Source organism: Telmatherina bonti, assembly GCF_933228915.1.
Source record: "Telmatherina bonti genome assembly, chromosome: 6".
Lineage (NCBI taxonomy): Eukaryota > Metazoa > Chordata > Actinopteri > Atheriniformes > Telmatherinidae > Telmatherina > Telmatherina bonti.
Genome location: NC_136624.1, coordinates 27,136,084 through 27,155,007, shown reverse-complemented (window position 1 = coordinate 27,155,007; position 18,924 = coordinate 27,136,084). Strand labels below are relative to the sequence as shown.

At 38.9% G+C, this 18,924-nt stretch overlaps 1 protein-coding gene across 4 annotated transcripts in view; it reads left to right on the top strand.

Moving 5' to 3' along the window:
- kcnab2a (potassium voltage-gated channel subfamily A regulatory beta subunit 2a) overlaps window positions 1–18,924 on the top strand; it is a gene marked incomplete at its 5' end in the record, with an annotated part of 90,802 nt that overhangs the window by 56,915 nt on the left and 14,963 nt on the right. For 3 of the 4 annotated variants that reach the window (XM_079243001.1, XM_079243000.1, XM_079242998.1), the window contains one exon: window positions 18,846–18,889. In XM_079243001.1, the coding sequence (XP_079099127.1) occupies window positions 18,846–18,889 (44 nt within the window). Of the gene's footprint in view, window positions 1–5,867; window positions 6,804–18,845; window positions 18,890–18,924 lie in introns of those variants that run through there. The other variant, XM_079242999.1, reaches the window with a different exon arrangement.

Below are 18,924 nucleotides of genomic sequence, written 5' to 3'. Positions count from 1 at the left end.
TTCATCAAGTCTATAGTTTGTTTGGGGGATGGTGGGTGGTGACACATATGTAATGCTGAGGGATTTTTTTTTTCTTTAGCACATGACTGACTTTTGAGAAAGCCATCAAAAGATACTGTTGGCAGTTTATTTAGAATTGCAGTCAGCCTAAATTTGCTTTTGGTAAACCATTAAGATATATTTTCTTTTATTTTGGCATTCCTGGTGCTTTTTGTTATTGTATTTTGGATTTATCAGTGAGAACACACTGTTATTACTGATTTCAGTGCTCTAACATCTATTGCACGAGCAAACTATCAGATTGTTGTAGTTCCTCTTGTTTGCTGTTAAGGAATAACATCTGTGTACATTGTGATCAGTATTGTCTGAGATTATCAAAGTACCCTTTATTGGTTTCTTGTGTTTGCACAGATTGAAATCTCTGGCAGAAAAGGGTTTTTCTCTCCAAGATCAGGGATTTAGTAACAGCCCTCTGACCATGTTATAGCTGCCTTGTTTCTGTGCTCTACAGGTAGAGGCCATTCAGGTTCACAGAATCAGCAGCTAAGAATAAAATGGAACCATCTGCTCCCTAAGCTCAGTTTAACCCTCTCCATTTGGTCTATGTTCACATGACCATCAAAAGCTTTGTTCAAATGACATATGCTGTATGGTAGTGGGTCAATGTACACAGTCTTGGTTTGCTTTTAGTACTCAGTAACAGATTTGTTTAGTCAACCTTTACTTATCCTGGCTCTATAGTGTTATTATTTTAAAGCAAATTTCATTTACAAAAACTTTGAGACCAAAGTGCTGCAAGAAATTCCCTCATCTTTTGTCTGATATACACGCATTAGAAAGCAATTGCGTCTTGCAAAGTTTCTCTATGTGAACGATTCCTCAGCTATGATAAATGTAGGCAGACAGGCGGGAGGATCTGCCTTTGAACAGGATGTATTATTCTGTTTCTTCCACTCTCTCTTTCTTTTCTTCAGATAAGTGAATTTGCTCCCTGTGTCTGTGCAAATCAGCTCCGTGTGGTTTAACCCTACCTTGTTATTGGAGTTGTGATGCTGAAATGGCTGCATGAATGTGAATTGCAACTGTACTGCAGTGGTCAGCATATCTACTTACACAATGTTTTTACTGCACCACAAATACGGTATTAGAAACACAATTGTGGATACTGCTGTGAGCTTATGTAAATGTAAAAGGAACAGTGTAAATGTACTGGAATAGCACCATTTCCAATATTGGCGAACCATGTTTGTTTGAAAACAGAGCGCCTTAATCTCAAGCAAAAAAAATGATTTGTTACATAAATACAGGGGTTTCCTGTTCTCTCTTTTTTGATTGTCTCAGCTCTCTTGCTCTGTTGGATGTGTTAGCGGGGACAGCTGAACTGACAACTCCTCCTGAGCCCGGCTGTCTGCAGGGAATCTGCCATGTTCACTGGAGAGTTAAGAATTGCAGGACTCTGTGCTCACAGATGTGACCTGTGTCTCTCTTCGCTCTTTTATGTCCTCAGGAGTTCCCAGAATGTCTGAAGAGCTGCACCTCATTTTCTAAATATCTTTGTTTTAATTATTGTCATTTAAATCTTCCAGTTGCTTTTTTGTTCCAGTTGAGAGGCTTCAGATCAGTATTTACTGCCGGTCCATGTACAGAAGTGTACAAAAGCTAACATAACCTGTAAACAGTAATACTCTAATTACTCATTCCAGTGGTTTAAGAGTCAGCACTTAGAAATATTAAGACACACCCTCCGGATGTATTAAGCTGCTAGAAAGGCATTACCTCATCTGTTGATCGTCACTGGCAATCTGTCTGACCTCACATCTCTTTCCATTAACTCTCTTAAGCTCCTTCACCCACTCATACACACTCCTGTCTCTCCATCACATCTCAGACATGTTTTCACCCAGTTGTTTAAATCTTTATCATTAAATCTGTCAGTAAGTGGTATTTAGATAAGTTAATGGACAACTGGCTGACAGTTAGACATGATGCATCTGTGGTCTGGGTATGCAGTGTACAAACAGTTGTTGCCTGTAACAAATTGTCCTGGCTCAAAAGCTCTGAGCTCGATCAGTCACATATTCACAAACAGGAAGTTTAAACAAAAATGGCATGAAGAATGTGAACTGTCTGAATTAATATTAATAGGTATACATTTTTCTTGTTAAGTGGCAGTGGTCCATATTTTGTGCTGGCAAGGGATTCCTTATTCTTGCTGTAGTCAGTGGACAGAAATACAGAAGTCATAAGTTTGACAGAATAGGCTTAGTATCCTGCAGCACCCTTAGATGCCAGTTGATGTGACAAACCCAGATCGATGGAGTCCCCCGTCTGCCCCTGTAGCTGGATACGCAAAGGACATAGTGTGACACACACTGTGGTGAAAAATGTAAATTTCCTTTTCTCAATGTAATGAGGACGTTTTTTTTATTTTGTAATGTGCCTAATTATGTTGAATTTAAAGCAGCAGATTTTATTACTGTGACTGTGAGGTAAGATTACAGCTTATGACACCACACAACAGTACTTCCACAGTAGTTTCTGTGGATCTTTGATTAAAGTTGTTGTCTTCTCCTCCTCACTGTGTTCCTCTGTCACTGTATGTGGGCAATAGTGTAGCGGATGCCGTTGGTCTGAGCTGAAAGTCCAGTACAAGCATGAAAGACTCTTGAGGCCTCGTTATAGCATGGTATCATCAGTGGCTTTATTCCCTCTCTGACTTGGGATGTAAGGATGAGCAGAACAATAGCTTGTATGAGTGTGTGTTCTGTAACTTTCTGTTCAAGTACCTAAAATAAAGGATGTAGAAATATCAATAAGTTGAATACAAATGTCTTGCTCTCTTTTTTTTTTTTTTTTTTTTTTTTTTTAATAACCATTTAATATTATCTGCTTAGTTGCATGTTGGCGTTGATTGCCTTCCTCTAGTCATTTGTTTTTTCATCTGCAATTTTCCTGAAAACAGAGCTGTTTGTTTGGTTTCTTTTACTCTGCCACAGTCGTGATCATGGAAACACACAAGTTCTGCTGTGAATCTTCAGCTTCTTTCTCCTCTACCTCCCCCACAGATTGAACGAGGTAAAGGGCTCTATCAGTTCCCTACATTCACTCACTGTGATTGAGTGTCTAAAGGATTTTCGAAGCTCAGATCTTGGGATAACAACAAATCAGGCATTTAATCAAAGCAAGTAGGCGAAGGCCTCGACACATGGGAGGACATTGTGATAATATGTGGAGTGGGAGGAGGTTTTTTTTTTTCTTTTTTTTTTCCCAGTTCTGCAATCTCACAACCAGTTACTGAATCTAACAATGGAAACTAATATGAATTCGTTTTTAGGTATTGTTTAGTTGCTTTCTACTGCGTTAGTATTAAAAATAACTCTAAAAATATCCCATTTAGACAGTGACACTTGCAGTGGTTATTATTTTCAGTTCATGACAGATTTATCTTGTGACAAACAATGAATGGAAGTTAATTCCAAATGTTCTCCAGCACACTTTGATGCATGATCATGGAGTAGCTCATAGATCAAGCCATTATTTGCTCAATAACAATGTCGGGAAAGGAAATCAAAATGAAAGTGTTTATTTAAAAGACTGCAGAGGTTGATAAAACTGTGTATTAGTCCCGATCAGTCAATGCATCCATTGGAGTCTTATTCAATGTATCATTAAAGTAAAAACTCAATTAATCAATCAAAAAGGCCATTAAAACACAAGGGGTGAATCTACTTCTGATTTGTACATTTTTCAGTATTACATATTGACTAATGATCAAAGGCTGGGATTTTTCTCAAAGTAATTTCTTTCTGAGAATCGTGCTTGTGATGAGGTGTCAGTCATGTTTAATGATCGACGCTTCTGTTTATCTCCTTCTTTGGTTTAGCTTTTGTTTTCTAGATGTAGTGTATGAAGGAAAAGCATGCTGTCAAGCAGAGTTGGCAGATGTGCCCGTTGTGAGTTATTAAATCATAGCAAGTGTGACAGGCAGGATTTAAAGGAGAGCAAGGATTGAGCTTGTTTATTTGCTCACCGGTTTAAAGCATGTTTTTGTGGCAGTTAATAGCTCCTGTTGTTTTTTGTTAATTGATTGAAATGTTTATAAATGGGTGGATATTTTTCATGATTAAAGTGGGTGTTGGTTAGCTGTACAACATGCCTAAAATGGGGAAAAAGTGGTGCTTTTTTAAATTTGTTTCTTTGATGGATCACTTGCTGGTGAAATTATGTTTATATTGATTATGTTGTCTTGCAGTGCACACTGCAGTCAATAAATTTGCAGTTTCCACTATAAATAAATCAAAGGTCAATAATGCTTTTTTTGTAATAATGACCAGAAATAATTGCTACTGCAAACATGCATTTGTGGGGAAAAAAAAACTTCTGTAGGATTAAAGCTTCCACTGAATTCTTGATTTAGTTGTTGATCTTTTCTTCGAATGTCATTAGCTGCACACTTAAGCTGGATTTTGATAGCATGTCCTCATATGTAGCTGTGGGATTTTTGTCAGGTTTGTAATGTGTATATGCATAGCACAGATCACAAGGCTGTCACTGTATCTGCATGGGCTGAATCCCTGTCCATGGCCTCTTCTTAGTACTTCCCCATGTCACGATTTCTGGAGGGGGGGCTGGAGCAGAGCCCTGTGAATTGCGGCATCATGTTTCCACAGCAGTAGTGGTGAGTGCTTGGACCATACCTTGTGCTAAAAAGATGTCACTTCATGCTTATCAGCTCTGCAAGAAGTGAGCAGAGGTGTCAAAATGAGCCCTCATCAATTCCAATTGTCCTGCACAACATCAGCCTGCACTTTTACAACTCTTTACTTTATATTTGTGTCAGAAAAGGAGCTGGAACAAAGCAGTCAGAGAGCTTGGCTTATCCATTCTTTGAACACAGTGTCAGATAGAAATTAGATTTCAGTTCAATTAAAAGCACCTTTCCCTTCAGGGTTCTGTTCAAGAGCAGGAAACCAAAAGGTCGTTGCTCCAAGAATAGGCCTGTCAGAAAGCAACAGCTCCTTTTCGTTTGATGCAGGTCACTTCCTTGACTGCTTCACTATACTATAACGTCTGCTCCTGATGGCATCTCTTTTAATTATCTCCTAAGCACACAGCTGGTCCACTCAGATAAGCTTCAGTATTATATTACTGTGTGCGCCTCATCTATTGTCTCATCAATCTGCAGCCAGTGTTGCGTTGAATCCAGCTTCTGTGGTGTTTACTTTCAACCTCTAGCTGTTATGGTATTTTTCTCTTTTCTGTTTACTGTTAGTGCTTTATACCCTGTTCACTAAGATAAGTTATTATTTATAATCATATTAATTTCTGAAAAATAAAAATATTGCCAGATGATACTGTAGATTATAATTTATTTTGCATCGCATTATTTTCTCTCTTTGATTATTCTGTTCGTGATAAAACAGAATATGGCCTCATGCCTGTGACATCCATCTTAATATTATAACACAGAAAGTTACATAATCAATATTTCATGGGCAGTTGAACAAACCCACGTGAGATCCCCCTTTTTTTTTTTCTTTTTTTTTTTGAGGCCAAAGGCTGCAGACTCCTGAGCACCCAGCCTCCCCATTTTCTCCAGACAGAATAAACCAAACCCCACTGCAGGGCAACAGACGGACAAAGACGGGCTCAAAAATGCACTTTCTGCTGTAAACACCAGATTTCAATGCTTGCTTTGCGCTCACACTGCTGTGACTCTTTGAATATTTCTCCTCATAGCTTCTCTTCATATCCCTCCCACCACATTCCCTCCCTCCCTCTCACTCTCTCCCCCTCTCTCCTCCCATCTCTCGCCTGTGCACTCCGTGCCTCTTTATGCTGAGCACAAGGCATACAGATGTAAGTTTAATCCAGGCTACAGTCAAAGCTGAGAAGTGAATCTGAGGTTGCCCTTTTACAAGCATGCAGTAGTAGTCAGTGGAATATGCATCAGCCAGCGCAAGTGTCAAGGCGGACTTATAGGGGGAGATGAAAACCTACTGGAACTGTGTGCTGTGTTTCATTCTCTCTATCTCTTGGTGTGGATATATTCGTTGCCACTTTTAAAGCGTGACTACAGGCGGCGTTATCTGCGGCACTCTCGAATGAATCAAGGAAAAACTTAAAGGGAAGTTCATACAACTTGTTTTTTATTTTCATTTTTGTTTTGTCCATTCCATTGAATTGGACCTGCTTTTCATGCTTTTAAAGCCTGCAGTTGTTAGATTTTTTTTCCCCTACCAGCTAAAGAAGAGGACGTGTGATAATGTAGCTCCTGGGTTTGGACTTTGTTGACAGGACTTTCACCTGACCATCACTCTTTGCACACATTTCCATCAGCCCTCCCACCCTGTTACACGTCTGTCTTTTTTTAACTTGTCATTGTGAGCTTGTCAGTCACTTTAGAGACTGGGCTGTGATTTTGTTGTGCGCAGCTCAGTTTGGACTAACAGCATCCTTTGGACTGTACTGTCTCAGGCATTTTGAGAAGATCCTCGAACTCTTCACCTCGGGGACTTTTTCCTGTCTGATTTATCTGAAGGGGAATTGAATTATCGAACTCCTTCTTAGGATAGTCTGGTAAAAGCCAGAATGCAGGTGTCATTAGTTTGCACGGACCATCGTGGAGGTGTCAGCCGCAACACAGAGGACCGACTAAACCGACAGAATGCCAACAGCCCTAACACGGGCACCCGCAGCAAGTTCAGAGCAGTGGCAATGGTGGCCCGTAGTCTTGGCCAGCTATCTGTTCAGAGTGTGCCTTCCTCCAGCGAGCAAAGTGTGAAAACTGGCATGAAATACAGGTATGGTATGTCCAAAATGTTAACTTTTACCTGTGATATCTGGCCCCAGCCTGTTAAGGTGCTTTAAGCTGGCCTCTCTCAAAATTTACAATCAATGAGATGATGATTACTTCTCTCTGTCAAAACAGCCAAATTCCAGCTGTTTGTGACAGCCAGTAAAAAATATTCCTGTTTATGAAAGAAACTGGATATTTTAACTTCCCTAAATTTGTGTTTATAAAAACAGAAGTGACCTTTGATTTTTATTTTATTTAAAATTTTTGCAAATGTTTGCGTTTAAGTGATCTCAATTTAATTCAGTAATAAACAAGCCCTCCTAAAACAAAGCTCAATAAGCCACCTTTGTTCAGGATTTTAGGGATTTGATTGGTAGGTTTGCAGATTACACTTTTTAGTGTAAGACTGCCTCACAGTTGTCATTCATTCACTTTATACTGGGTAAATATTGAGCCAGTTTATGTTGAAAAGATGTAATCATTTGTATGAACAACCTCTAAATCAAAATATTCATGTGGCCACTTAGTATTTGGTTTATATATCAGTGTAACATCCCGGATGTGTAAATAAAAACTAAGAGCACTTTGCTAACATAGGAGCTTGAATGCAGAGGATGATGTAACAACAATGTTATAGTTGTATTAATTCTATTGCTTCAAGTCTGATGTGCTTAGAAGGCTTTTTATTTTTTCATGAGAAGATACTGAGCCTGTTTACCTCAAGGGACATAAAGACAGAGTTTTATCTCTCACCTCCTATTTTGGGCTTTTAGGCACATGTTTATTACATAAATGCATTTATATCAAAATGCAAATGTTTTCCATTTGTGTGCTGAATTATTCAGATTAACTCAGCTCTTACACAAGGCTTGAGAAAGGAGCTGTAAACTAAAGATAAAATGCAATATCTTTAAATGCACATTTAAAGCGCTGAGGCTTTAGGAATGAGCGGCAGATTGAGAAATGGTACAGAACAAAAAATCTGTGCAGAATCAGCACAGTGAGGTACAGTACATTATGATCTGCTACAAGCTGGCCAGTATACAGCATCTCTGCTTTGAATGACATTTCAATCAGTTCTGGCATTTTATTTCACAATTATAACCTACTCAGTGGATATTCTCCTGCCTGTGATGAAGCCCGCTGTTTGATGGTTTAAGGATAAAAAAAAAAACTCATAAAAGACTAAATCAAAGAGAATTATACAAATATTTCTATTTTCTCATCATCTTTTCTTTATCCAACAATTAGACATAATGTAGAAATAAAGCCTAATGTTATTGTGGTTTTTCATGCCCATAACCTCATTATAAGCAGGCCAAATACTGCCAGAGGTGTTTTTTGTTATCTTTAGTAAAAGAAATTATAATCAAGTTTTTCTTGACATTAGAGTGACATTACATATGACATACTATGGTTTCTTTTCCATTAGTTTAAAATCTGCAACAAAGATTTCATAAAAGAAAGTAATGGATAAATTGTGTTAATATGCTGAATTCAATTATCCAGTTTATGTTGGCTTTTTTTCTGCACAAATAATTTGGAGACCGTATTATGGTCTATATTTGTATAATCCTGTTACATGATTGTTGTAGCGTGCTTTAGTGGTGATAACAAACCTACTACAACATTACAGTTTCCCTCTGGGATAAACAAAGTATTTTTCTTTTCATTTCATTTTCATTCATTTCATTTGCATGTCATAGTAAAATGAAACATTTCTGCATTTCAGTCCCGCAACATGAAGACAGAGAGAACGAACGGGCACGAGTCTTTTTAAACTAAAATCGAGTGTAGTTGAAACAAATGGAGATCCAAGGCTTGATTAGAAGAACATTACTCTTCCTCTGTGGTGTTGTCTTAAGTCACATCACAATCCTTTGCATCTGATTTGCTAGCGGCAGCCTCATTGTGTTGGCACACTGTCATTATTGAGGCTAATGATATTGAATGAGAAAAATCATTTTCAGCTTGGGGGGGCTAGCGGCTGTTTATGTTCTCTGCTCTTTGCAGTGTAGTACAAAGTACATAATGGGATGTGTGTTTGGGAGCCGGGCTTGCATCTGATGTAAACCGAAGGTAATGCACGCCTTGATGCAGTGTGAAGCAGAGATTCATGCACTGAGGGCATGACATAGTGTTTGTGGTTTTGTTTTGAAGAGATAGGAATGAAAGGGGAAGGAAGGAGAGAGTGAAAGAAGGGAAGGGAAATGGCTATGGTTAATGCTGGTGCAGCCACTATGCCCAAGAGGAAGTACAGTGTGCTGGGGTGATCTGTTCTCATGTCACTGTGAATCTCTCAAACATGCCTCTTGGAGTTAAAGCTGGCAAACCCTTTAACATGGCCGTCCATTTTTCTTTTCATCCTGAAGCTTTTCTCTCTCTCTCTCTTTTTTTTTTTTTTTTTTTTTTTTTTTAGTTGAAGTGAAAGGAAACTTTTAATTTTGCCATTTTGACAGCAAAGAAGGTTAGTGGTTTTATAACTGTGCCCCAGAAGAATGTAGTTAAAGCCGCCTTATCCACCAAACAAAACTTCCTCTGATGATCCACACTACAGAATAGCCGTGTGAAATTCAAATTAGACTCATTTGCATACAGTCTTCTCTGTATCCTTGAATGGCAGCCTTGAATCAAGTCTGTCTGCATCTATGAGCAAGCATGTAGGTTAGGTAGTGAGTGACCTCTCCCCGCAAGGCCACGAAAACCATTAAAAGTAAGTGTCTCCTCCAACATGGAGGGATTGTGGAAGCTTTATGAAAGTGCCTGTCGTTCTGAAACGGGACTCTGCGCCTGACTGATACCACTGGTTAAAATCATCATGCTAGACTGTGAGCCCGCACCTCTTCCAAGGAATGATTAAATGCTTTCACTCAGGACTGAATTAATGAAGCACACAAAACTGCTTGTGATTATGTAAAGTAGTCTCTCTCAGGAAACGACAGAATGACTCTCAGATTGGGCAAGCAGTGCAGGTGAGGCATCAGTCTTCTGCAGTTCAGTCTAGTATTAGCGCCTTTGGCCCCAGCCAAACTCTGCTGATTGAGAATTTTATCCGCTGAGGTTTAGCAAATTTTCAAAGTACTGCTGAGGTAGATGGGTTTGAGTATTACATTTCAGCTGGACTGCCCTTTTTCAGCTTTGCGTTGACAAAAGTGCAAAATTTTGCCTTAACTGTGTGGTAATTTATATGTTTTCAAAGCAAAGTATCTCCAGCTGCAAGCCACCTTTGTTGGTGTTGCAGTCAGTGTCGTTTACCACAGCAGGCATGCAAGTCAGCGCTGACTCACCTCCTCCTCTGGTGTAAATCTTCAAGTTGCTCGCCTTAACATTCCTCTCATCACTGGAGATTCACTTGTAGTTGTAAAGTTAACATTGAGTCACAGCCTGAGTAGATGGCCACCGGCAGTGTTGTATAAGGGGGTGGTATTTAAATCCCACCATCGTGTTGTGTGAAGTTGTCCTGTGTCATTATTAGCAACATTGCTTAAATGCTGTCCCCTATGGTTTTCTTGGTTTTGTGCACCTTAAAGTGACTTGATAAGTAACAAGAGAAACGTGAGAAACACATTTGTAGTGTTTAATCATCACTATGCCGCCTTAATTGTACTGGCTCTGACTGCAGAGTAAAAGTTGATGTAGGCCTAATGGAGCTCAGTTATTGGAATGGTTTCATGTTTGCTCCAGAAGATAGTAGATTAGTGAAACAATCACTCTTTAGTCACACAAGTGGAGAACATGCATCGCTTTGGCTCGGGTGACAAAAGCTGTGGGTGTGAGATTTGGGGCGTAGTGAGTGTGGGTGCCTGCTGGGACAATTTCCTGCATTCTGAGGGCTCTCATCATCAGGGAGCCTGCTTTCCACTGCCTCAACTCCCTCTTGAAATATGAATCATACATAGACCGTGATAGTTGAGCAGATCGCATGTATTGCAATACACTTTGACCCCTTTGAAGTCAATATGAAGACTCAGCCACAGCACAGATTTCACACTACAGCATCCTCTTAGGTACCATCTTAAATGGGCACACAATGTTTGCCATCTGTTTGCTTTTGGCATTCTGGGAGAAACTGCCAAACAGAGGAATGGTTCATTTTATCGATGCAGGATTTTCATGCAGCAAGATTTTTTTTTTTTTTCTGTGTTGGGAGAGAGTGAGTCGGAGAGATTGTTGAGAAATAAGTCGGCTGCGTGTTTATAAGCTTGTCTGCATGTGATGCACACATTGAAGAAGAAATCTAAGACAGCTGTTCTTTTTTCGCCTCACTGATAAGTTTTAATTAGAGCCTCGATGTTTGTCTTATTGTATCACCACTCTTCTCTCTGCATGTTTTTGTCATAGGTGGTCCAGAAATAGCTAAGAATAATACACCCATAAGAAGTTTTTCTTTCTTTTAAAAACTGCAGTTTAGTTGAACAAAAATGACTCATTACTGATGTTTGGTTTTGTAAATAGGAAGTGAAGTAACAGATTTTGTCAAAAAAAACATAGTATACACTGGTATACAGTGAATATATGTTTATTTTCATAAGCTTATAAAAAGAAAAGCTGCTAACAGTATGTTGTGTTAAAGTGTGAAGTAAAGTGAACACTGAGAAAACATGCAGTCCACAATCAAATTTCATGCAGCATTAGTTTCTGCATGAAAGACATTTGAGTTGCTTGTTATGCAATGAGTAAGGCAGTGATTGAAGGAAAAAATGCAGTTCGCACTGGATTAAAGCTGCACTACGGTAGGAGGCCAAAGCGTCAGCTCATACGACATCTTGATCAGTGATGTGTATTATAAATATGTAAATCCAAGGTTTTTTTTTAAACTTTTTGCCAGTCTCTGTCTGGTATATTGCTTTTGTTTCTAGTTATTGGATTGTTGGGGTTATTTATGTAAAAGTCTCGTTAGCTTGTTTTGTGATTTCAGCTGAAATAACATTTCATTCAATTTTGCTGATAAATTCTTTTCCATAGTCAATATTTAAATGTATGAAATGCTAGAATATTTTTTTGGTCTGTTTTTGACAGACCAAAAAAAAAAAAAAAACCTCACTGACTGGAGGGCGCAGGGCTTTCAACATTGCTCCAGGCCAAGATTGTGTTCATGCTGCACTTCCCAAACAAGTCAGATGTTTTAAAAAGCATGTGTCGCTCTGAACCAGCAGCAATATATGGAGCTGCATTAGATCCTAGCGCTCTTGGTTGATCACATTTTTATAAGGAGTTTGACCAAATTCTTCCACGTCTTCCTCCTGAGCCATTTCTCCAACTTTGTTCCGTAGTCTGCTTCCTGTATTTGTTTCCGCTTGAAACAGACTGAGACCTGCTTTTTAGACGGACCGAGTTTGTTTCTTTCTTCTGAAAAAGAATTTGTCTGCACATTCACATTATCCCCAAAGCAGTGGACTTTACGAGCAAACGGACTATCGTAGGTTTTGAATCAAAAAAGCTTTTGGGAATCTCTCTTCTTATTTAAACCTAATGCAAACTGATACCAACTCAGTTTAGTTAACAAACTCATTAATCCAATAATTATTGGGGACCTCTGGGAAAGAATATCATGAGATTCTTCAACCAGAGCTGTATTATGATTATTGTGAATTTTGTTATGCACAAAAATGGAGAAAAAAAAAAAAACTGTGCCAGGATGGCTAAACCAACGACTGGAATGCAGCTGAAGTAAGACATGCAAAGCACCCGGACTTTGCAAATATCTCTGATTTTTATTGTGTCTGACAGCATTATTGCAAAGAAGACAGGGAAAGGCCTTTTTGTTTATGCATGCTTGTGTTCGGCCGTAGCTTCACCATCCCCTTCAGTAGCTGTGCAATTTGTATGGGCCTGATAATATGTGTTGAGTACAAAATAAATCGATTGTAATCAGATCCAAGTTTGTGTTTGAGCAATCATAGCCTCAGACACAGATGAAGTGCTGGTACTAGCTAATTTCCCCATGTCAGTCCCGTCTAGGAGATTTTCAATTATTTGAACGAGGTGTCTAAATTAGATTCTCATGCCCTTATTTATTTAAATCAAAGTTAACAGAAAAAAGAGCTCATAGGAATTGAATACATGAGGAGGAAGGGGATAAAGCATTAAAAGCCACAGGAGGGAGTGAACTTAACTTTCTGAAATGACCTCCTAGCATTTTGCAGCAGTTCTTTCCATACTTGCAACAGCTTGTCATACAGTGAACACAAGCTCCTTGTTGACTGATCCTTTTTCCCAATGTTCACTGGAAACACCAGCATCTGCAAAGTACACTGTGTGAACAAGGGTACAATTCATTGTTGCATTTAGTAACCTTTTAATTAACCAGGAAAAAAAAACTCTTAAATTTTAAAATCTCTTGTATAAATTTCATGGTTACAATAGAAATGTACACATCACAGTTTGTTTGTAGTTTCTCATTTTTCTAAAAGATTGTTTAGAAAAAATACATAAAGAACCACTGTTTTTCAGTCTGAACCTAAACTTTTTACGTATGCAGACTCCATAGCATCGCTTTGTTTTTTCTAGACATTTCCCACAGCCGCACATCTCTTGTGATACTTGAGTGCTCCTTTGTTGAATTTCACTAGAGCTCTTTACTATAATGTTTGCAAACTCTTGATAGCACTATATTTATATTGTTTGTTTTTGATGCAGTTGCACTTTCAGCTTAGGCACACACTTTAACAGCTGTGGCATAATCTATTGCGCCCTTATTATATTGCAGCTGTCAAGTGTTTGATGGGTGAATCAATAATTTACACACAAGTATGAAGAAAATTCAGATAAGGTTAAAAAATATATTATTTTTTTATGCTTAAGTAATTTGAAGCTTTAAAAGACTGTTTTTGCATTAAACTAGGAAATTGCAAACATAATATTGGGGCAGTCAGTAAATTAAACATCAGCATTCTTCCTGTGATTTCATGTTACATCTGAGCACGTGTGCGCCTAAAGATGATGTCTAAGAGTCATTGCTTAAATTTAGAAGTTTCCAGTCCGTTCCTCTGCACCATACTGCAGATGATTTTCCATTTCTGTGGGCTCTGGCAGATTTATCCCCCGACAAGTGCTTCGAAAATGCTTGAGTTAGATGAAAAACAAATTCAGCCTCAGGAAAAAACCTCTGAGTCTGCAATCTGTTAATGCCAGACTAAAGAAAAATACAATGAAATAAACTGCCATTGACAGCTGTCTTGAAGTGCCTTAATGCCAGTGGCTCTATCTATGTTTCTGGCTTCCGAAGCCAAATTAAATCACATTTGACATCTTCTTGTGCTTCTTTAACATGTGGGACTGGAAGCAAATAGCAGAGCATGGTGTGTAGCAATATTTAATGATATATATCTTGAAAGTCAAAGTCAGCATAACAAAAGTAGCATAAACACTAGTAAAGCTACACAACTTTTTTTTTTTTTTCTTCAAGCTAGACTTTTATCATAGATGCCCAGTTTAAAGGAACATTATGCTAGATGTCGCCAACAAATTCATTAGCAAAACAAGAATGAGTGACTGTTAAAAAACTAAAGATCCTTGTGAGTGTTATGGAGTTATTGATTGTAGGCTAATGAGCCTAAAGGGTGGAAAAGGAGGACTATTTGGGAAAATAACTGTGTTGCAGTGAACTGTTCAGCATTCAGGGAATTGCAAGGCCATGTTCTTGCTGAAAGTTGGGTAAAATAGTTGGTCCTGTTGACAATAATTACAAAATTAATTTTTTCCGCTTCAGATGAGTTCAATAAAGAGGTATGCTGAGGTTTTTAATGACCTTTAGACACTTATTCTAGAGTTAACAAAACCTGGCGGCCTGCTTCACCTTTTTTCCAGAATAATTTTGAGGTTAAGCTTATCGTGTCCTTTGTGCCGCTTCATACCCGTCACACAAATATGAAAGTGTTTTCAATCTGACTCTTTGTAGAGACAGATTAGCATATTTCCAAAAATGTCAAATTATTCCTCTCTATTCAAGTCTAGAAAATCTGTCTATTCATTGAGCTCTAGTCAAGGCTGACCCGTGCAAATTATTCTTGGTCTTTTAACGGAGCTACAAAAGAAGGTCATTCGGCAGAGAGAAATGAATAAAACTTCAAGGTGGAAAGCAGTGAGATGTACACAATGGAGAGCTCAGCTATTCTGAGCTCTCCTACCGGAGAGGTAACTGGATAACTGGGGCTGGCATACTGTTTGATTTCAATGTTACAGCTCATTTAAAGAGGAGTAAATTAGGATGAAATGTTTGCATTTAGCTCAACTTTTCATTTTATTTTTTTAATAGCTACAATTAATTTGAATGCCTTTTGTAATTGTTAAGGTTTATTTAAAAAAAAAAAAAGTATCTGAATTTCACTGCCATCTCTTCCTTCCCCCTTCCCTCTAAGTTGACATTATATAAACCTGAATGGAGGAGGAAACCACATGCAAATGGCATTAGCTATGTGTGTTTTTCAGAAGTTAAAGCCACGGGTGAAGTTATATTAATAGTTGTGCTCGGTGCATGTATCTCTCAACACATTCCAGGTCTGTGACCTTGTTTCCTCGTTCATCATCCTGTCCACTGACTGCTTGGCTTCTCTCCAACTCAACCATCTTCACTTCATGCCTACAGCTCTAACCAGTGCACGCTTCTCCATACAGAGCTGTATATCAGCCACTTACAATGCTCTCAGCAATGACTCTAAGACACACATTTACAATGTATTTAACATTGTAGATATTTAGCCGATACTTTGGACCAATTAAGATGCAATAGAAACAATAAAAGGCAAATCTCAAAGGTGATGAAATGTGCAAGATTATTGTCAAAATAGTCTGAGTTATTTTTAAAGGGCTATGTGTCTGTTGTCTAATAATTGCTATCCACCCCATTTACAGCACACATCACTGGCTCTCATCTATGTGGAGCCGAACTGTGCAGTGAGCATGAGTAGTTGATGGGTTTGTGCAATACAGATTCACTGTGAATTATAGAGAAAATAGAACATTATGATAATATAAGTAATAGAACAACAATAGGCAGAGCAATAGAATCAGTATATATGCAGACTGAACTCTATAATACAGGCTGAGTCATGAATCAAGAATCAGCCAAAGTTATTAACAGCCAGACATTTCTGTGTGCTTTCTTAAACACCTTCCAGTTGATAGAAGTGAGGTCTTCCAGCTCACTCTGGTGTGGAAAAACAAAACCCAGACCAGTGTGAAATTGTTCTGAAATAAGTCTGATCTGTGGCAACTCCATCTGTTTTTCAAAGGGCCATTTGAATCGCAAGCTATTATAGTAAAGGTGTTTAAGATTGTGGGCCCAGTGAAACTGTATAAGTGTGTAAAATATTTTCATGATGCAGTGAGTAATTTAGATTGCTTTCAGTTAGCTGACTACCCTGAAAGAAGATCTTGGGATTCATAGAAGATTAAATACTTGCCCCTGTGTGTGATGTTTTGGATTGGACCTTTGTCATGCTGATGTGTTGTGTGTTTTGAGTGTTGTAATTCTGTAGAATGAGAATTCAGTAATGGATAACTGGATAGATAACCACCCATATCTCCTGCTTTAAAGGGTTAACGAAGAAAAGAGCACATAATATTAATAATAACAAATAACAAAACTGTGGTGGAAATCTGAAATAGTCAGCCACTGATTGTCAGTGTGACAGTAGAAAGAAAGACCAACAGCAGGCTAGAAGATTCTGACTGACTAAAATCATGCAAGTTTCATTTCATATCCTATGTTTGTATGAAGACAGCATGGACACAGTTGTACTTTGCACCTCTAAGGTTGTTAGATGCTTCAAAGGGCTTTGGCTTACAGAAAAGCCTCCAAACAGGTATGTTGTGTATCAGGACATACAGCGATACAACATTAGAACTGAAAGGACTTATTAGTCATATTAACAGCTCTTGCCTTTCACTTTGTGCTGTTTTTAGAGAGTTGATGTTAACAGATGCTCAAACAACACTCTGGTCTTCCAAAGAAAACCATATGACATTCTTCATGATCATTATATGCATGGTTTACAGAAGCCCCTCCAGCTTTGTCCTGCAGCTGTTGTGGTGTTACTGTCCTCTACTGTATCAGTCTCCTTCATTATTGAGGAGGGTGTTAGAGGGATGACTTTACTGTTGGGGTTCATGTCTGCTGAGACTCAGCTGGAACCTGACCCCACCTGCTCACTAGCCCTGGCAGAGGGTCGTTGCAGCACTGCGCAAAGCAGTACTCAAGGCCAGCCTAGTAAAATATTGAAGAGAACAATGTGCTGACAATAGAACATCCTTACAATGGGAAGAATGGCAAGGGCAGAGCTGTGTATTCTGATACTGTGGTTTGATAACTTTATTTTTAGGTTTTGGTGTGGGTTGAATGTACAGCTACTGTATGTGCAGTTTTCATGGTTAAAGTCTGCTTTTGCACACTTTGCACTTAAAGTTTTGCCTTGTCATGAACTCTAATACAAACTGGTAAAAAAAAAAAAAATAGTGCAACTTTAGTGGCATCCAAGTTTGTTGCACATCTCAGTTTCTTACCATACCAATGACTCATTGAAGTTTGAAGCCATAAGATTGAGATGAACCAATATGAATGTTTGACAGTGTTTATTTTATTTAAAGTGAGATGCAGCCTTGTGAAAACAGAGAAATCTTGCTTGAATACTGACAAATGTCCCAGTCCATCATTAAAAACACCCCAGCAAAAATGCCCCACTAACAGTTCTGGCCAGATCGCTGCTTTTGGTTTCAGTGATGTCTGTGAAACTGCACAGCAGTCAGCCCCCTAAGGGGCAGTTTTACTCATGCAATTAAGAGCCAGTTATTTGTTGATCAGCCCCACTGTAACATGATTACAGAACTCACTGACCAAAGAAGGATAATTTTAATGAGGCTCTTTGTAGGAACAAGTTGAATGAGAAGAGCATGATGAGAAATTATTTATTCTGTTTGTGGACTTTGCGCTCAGAAAACTCTGAAGGTGCTTTTGTTATTCACTGCAGCAGCTCAGCAATCTTTTCATAGCTTCATAACACACCCACGCTCAAACACACACTGTCCCACTCAGACCTGTAGTCCCAAGCAATCATTTAGCGTACACATCCTCACACAGGCACGTACTTCTGTCTCCCTCTTTACTCTGTTTCATTTGAACCACTCTGTACATCTCAGTCTTACAAAGGTATATTAGACCCTCCCACACACTCAGTCTGAATCCTGCATGTTACATCATCACTGATGGCACATTTATATTTTTTTACACAGATAAACCAAATGTGCAGTTGACCAGGAGTAGCACGCTCAGTTTTGTCCATCTAATCTTTTTGTAGTTATGCGATGGTTTCTTGCAGATGAGAGGATAACATTTGAGTTCATTTGGATACAACCTGAAACCGATTTTAGTGCCTCTGCATTCCAGCAGACAACATCTTACAAACTTCATAAAGCTGGCTGAAATCAAAGATCGAACCAAAAGCTGTAATTGTCAGCAGAGGGGTTGATCTGGACTGTGATTGGCTCAGAGATGCTGGCTTTAGAAGCCAGTTGTGAGCAGAAAAGCTTCCGCATTGCTGCAGGGGATTTTAGTCAGAAGGAGGCGGAGGGATCCTGGTGTGCTGTGAGAAATTTCAGTGGATGTCATGGTGGGACTGCTTAAGACCTACTTCCTGTCTCTGATTTTCACTGACATTAAATGCACACACGTACGTTCGCGCACACACACACACACACACGCACATACACGGACTCATCAGCTCACGTGTTACTGTCTTTTCTTCACCCATCCACTCTACATGTGTCAGTGCTGCAGTGGATGCAGGCGGACTCCAAATCCATACAAAGCCTCATTCGTCTCAGTTTCCACGACTGTAAGCCTCCTTTGCAGCAAAAACCTGAGGAACAGAGGGGCTAATGTTACACGAGTCTGATAGGCTTATTTATTTATTTATTTAATAGGCAACCATTGTAAAATAACAAAAATGAGGCTTATGATGGGAGCAGGCCAGTCACAGCTGGAGAGCAAAAGCATCACAAATCACTGCCAACTCTGCATTAATGTAAATGTATTTCTCTGTGTTGACAGAAACCTTGGGAAGTCGGGCCTGCGGGTATCCTGCCTTGGATTAGGTAAAAACATGACACACACTGAGAAGTTTGCTGCA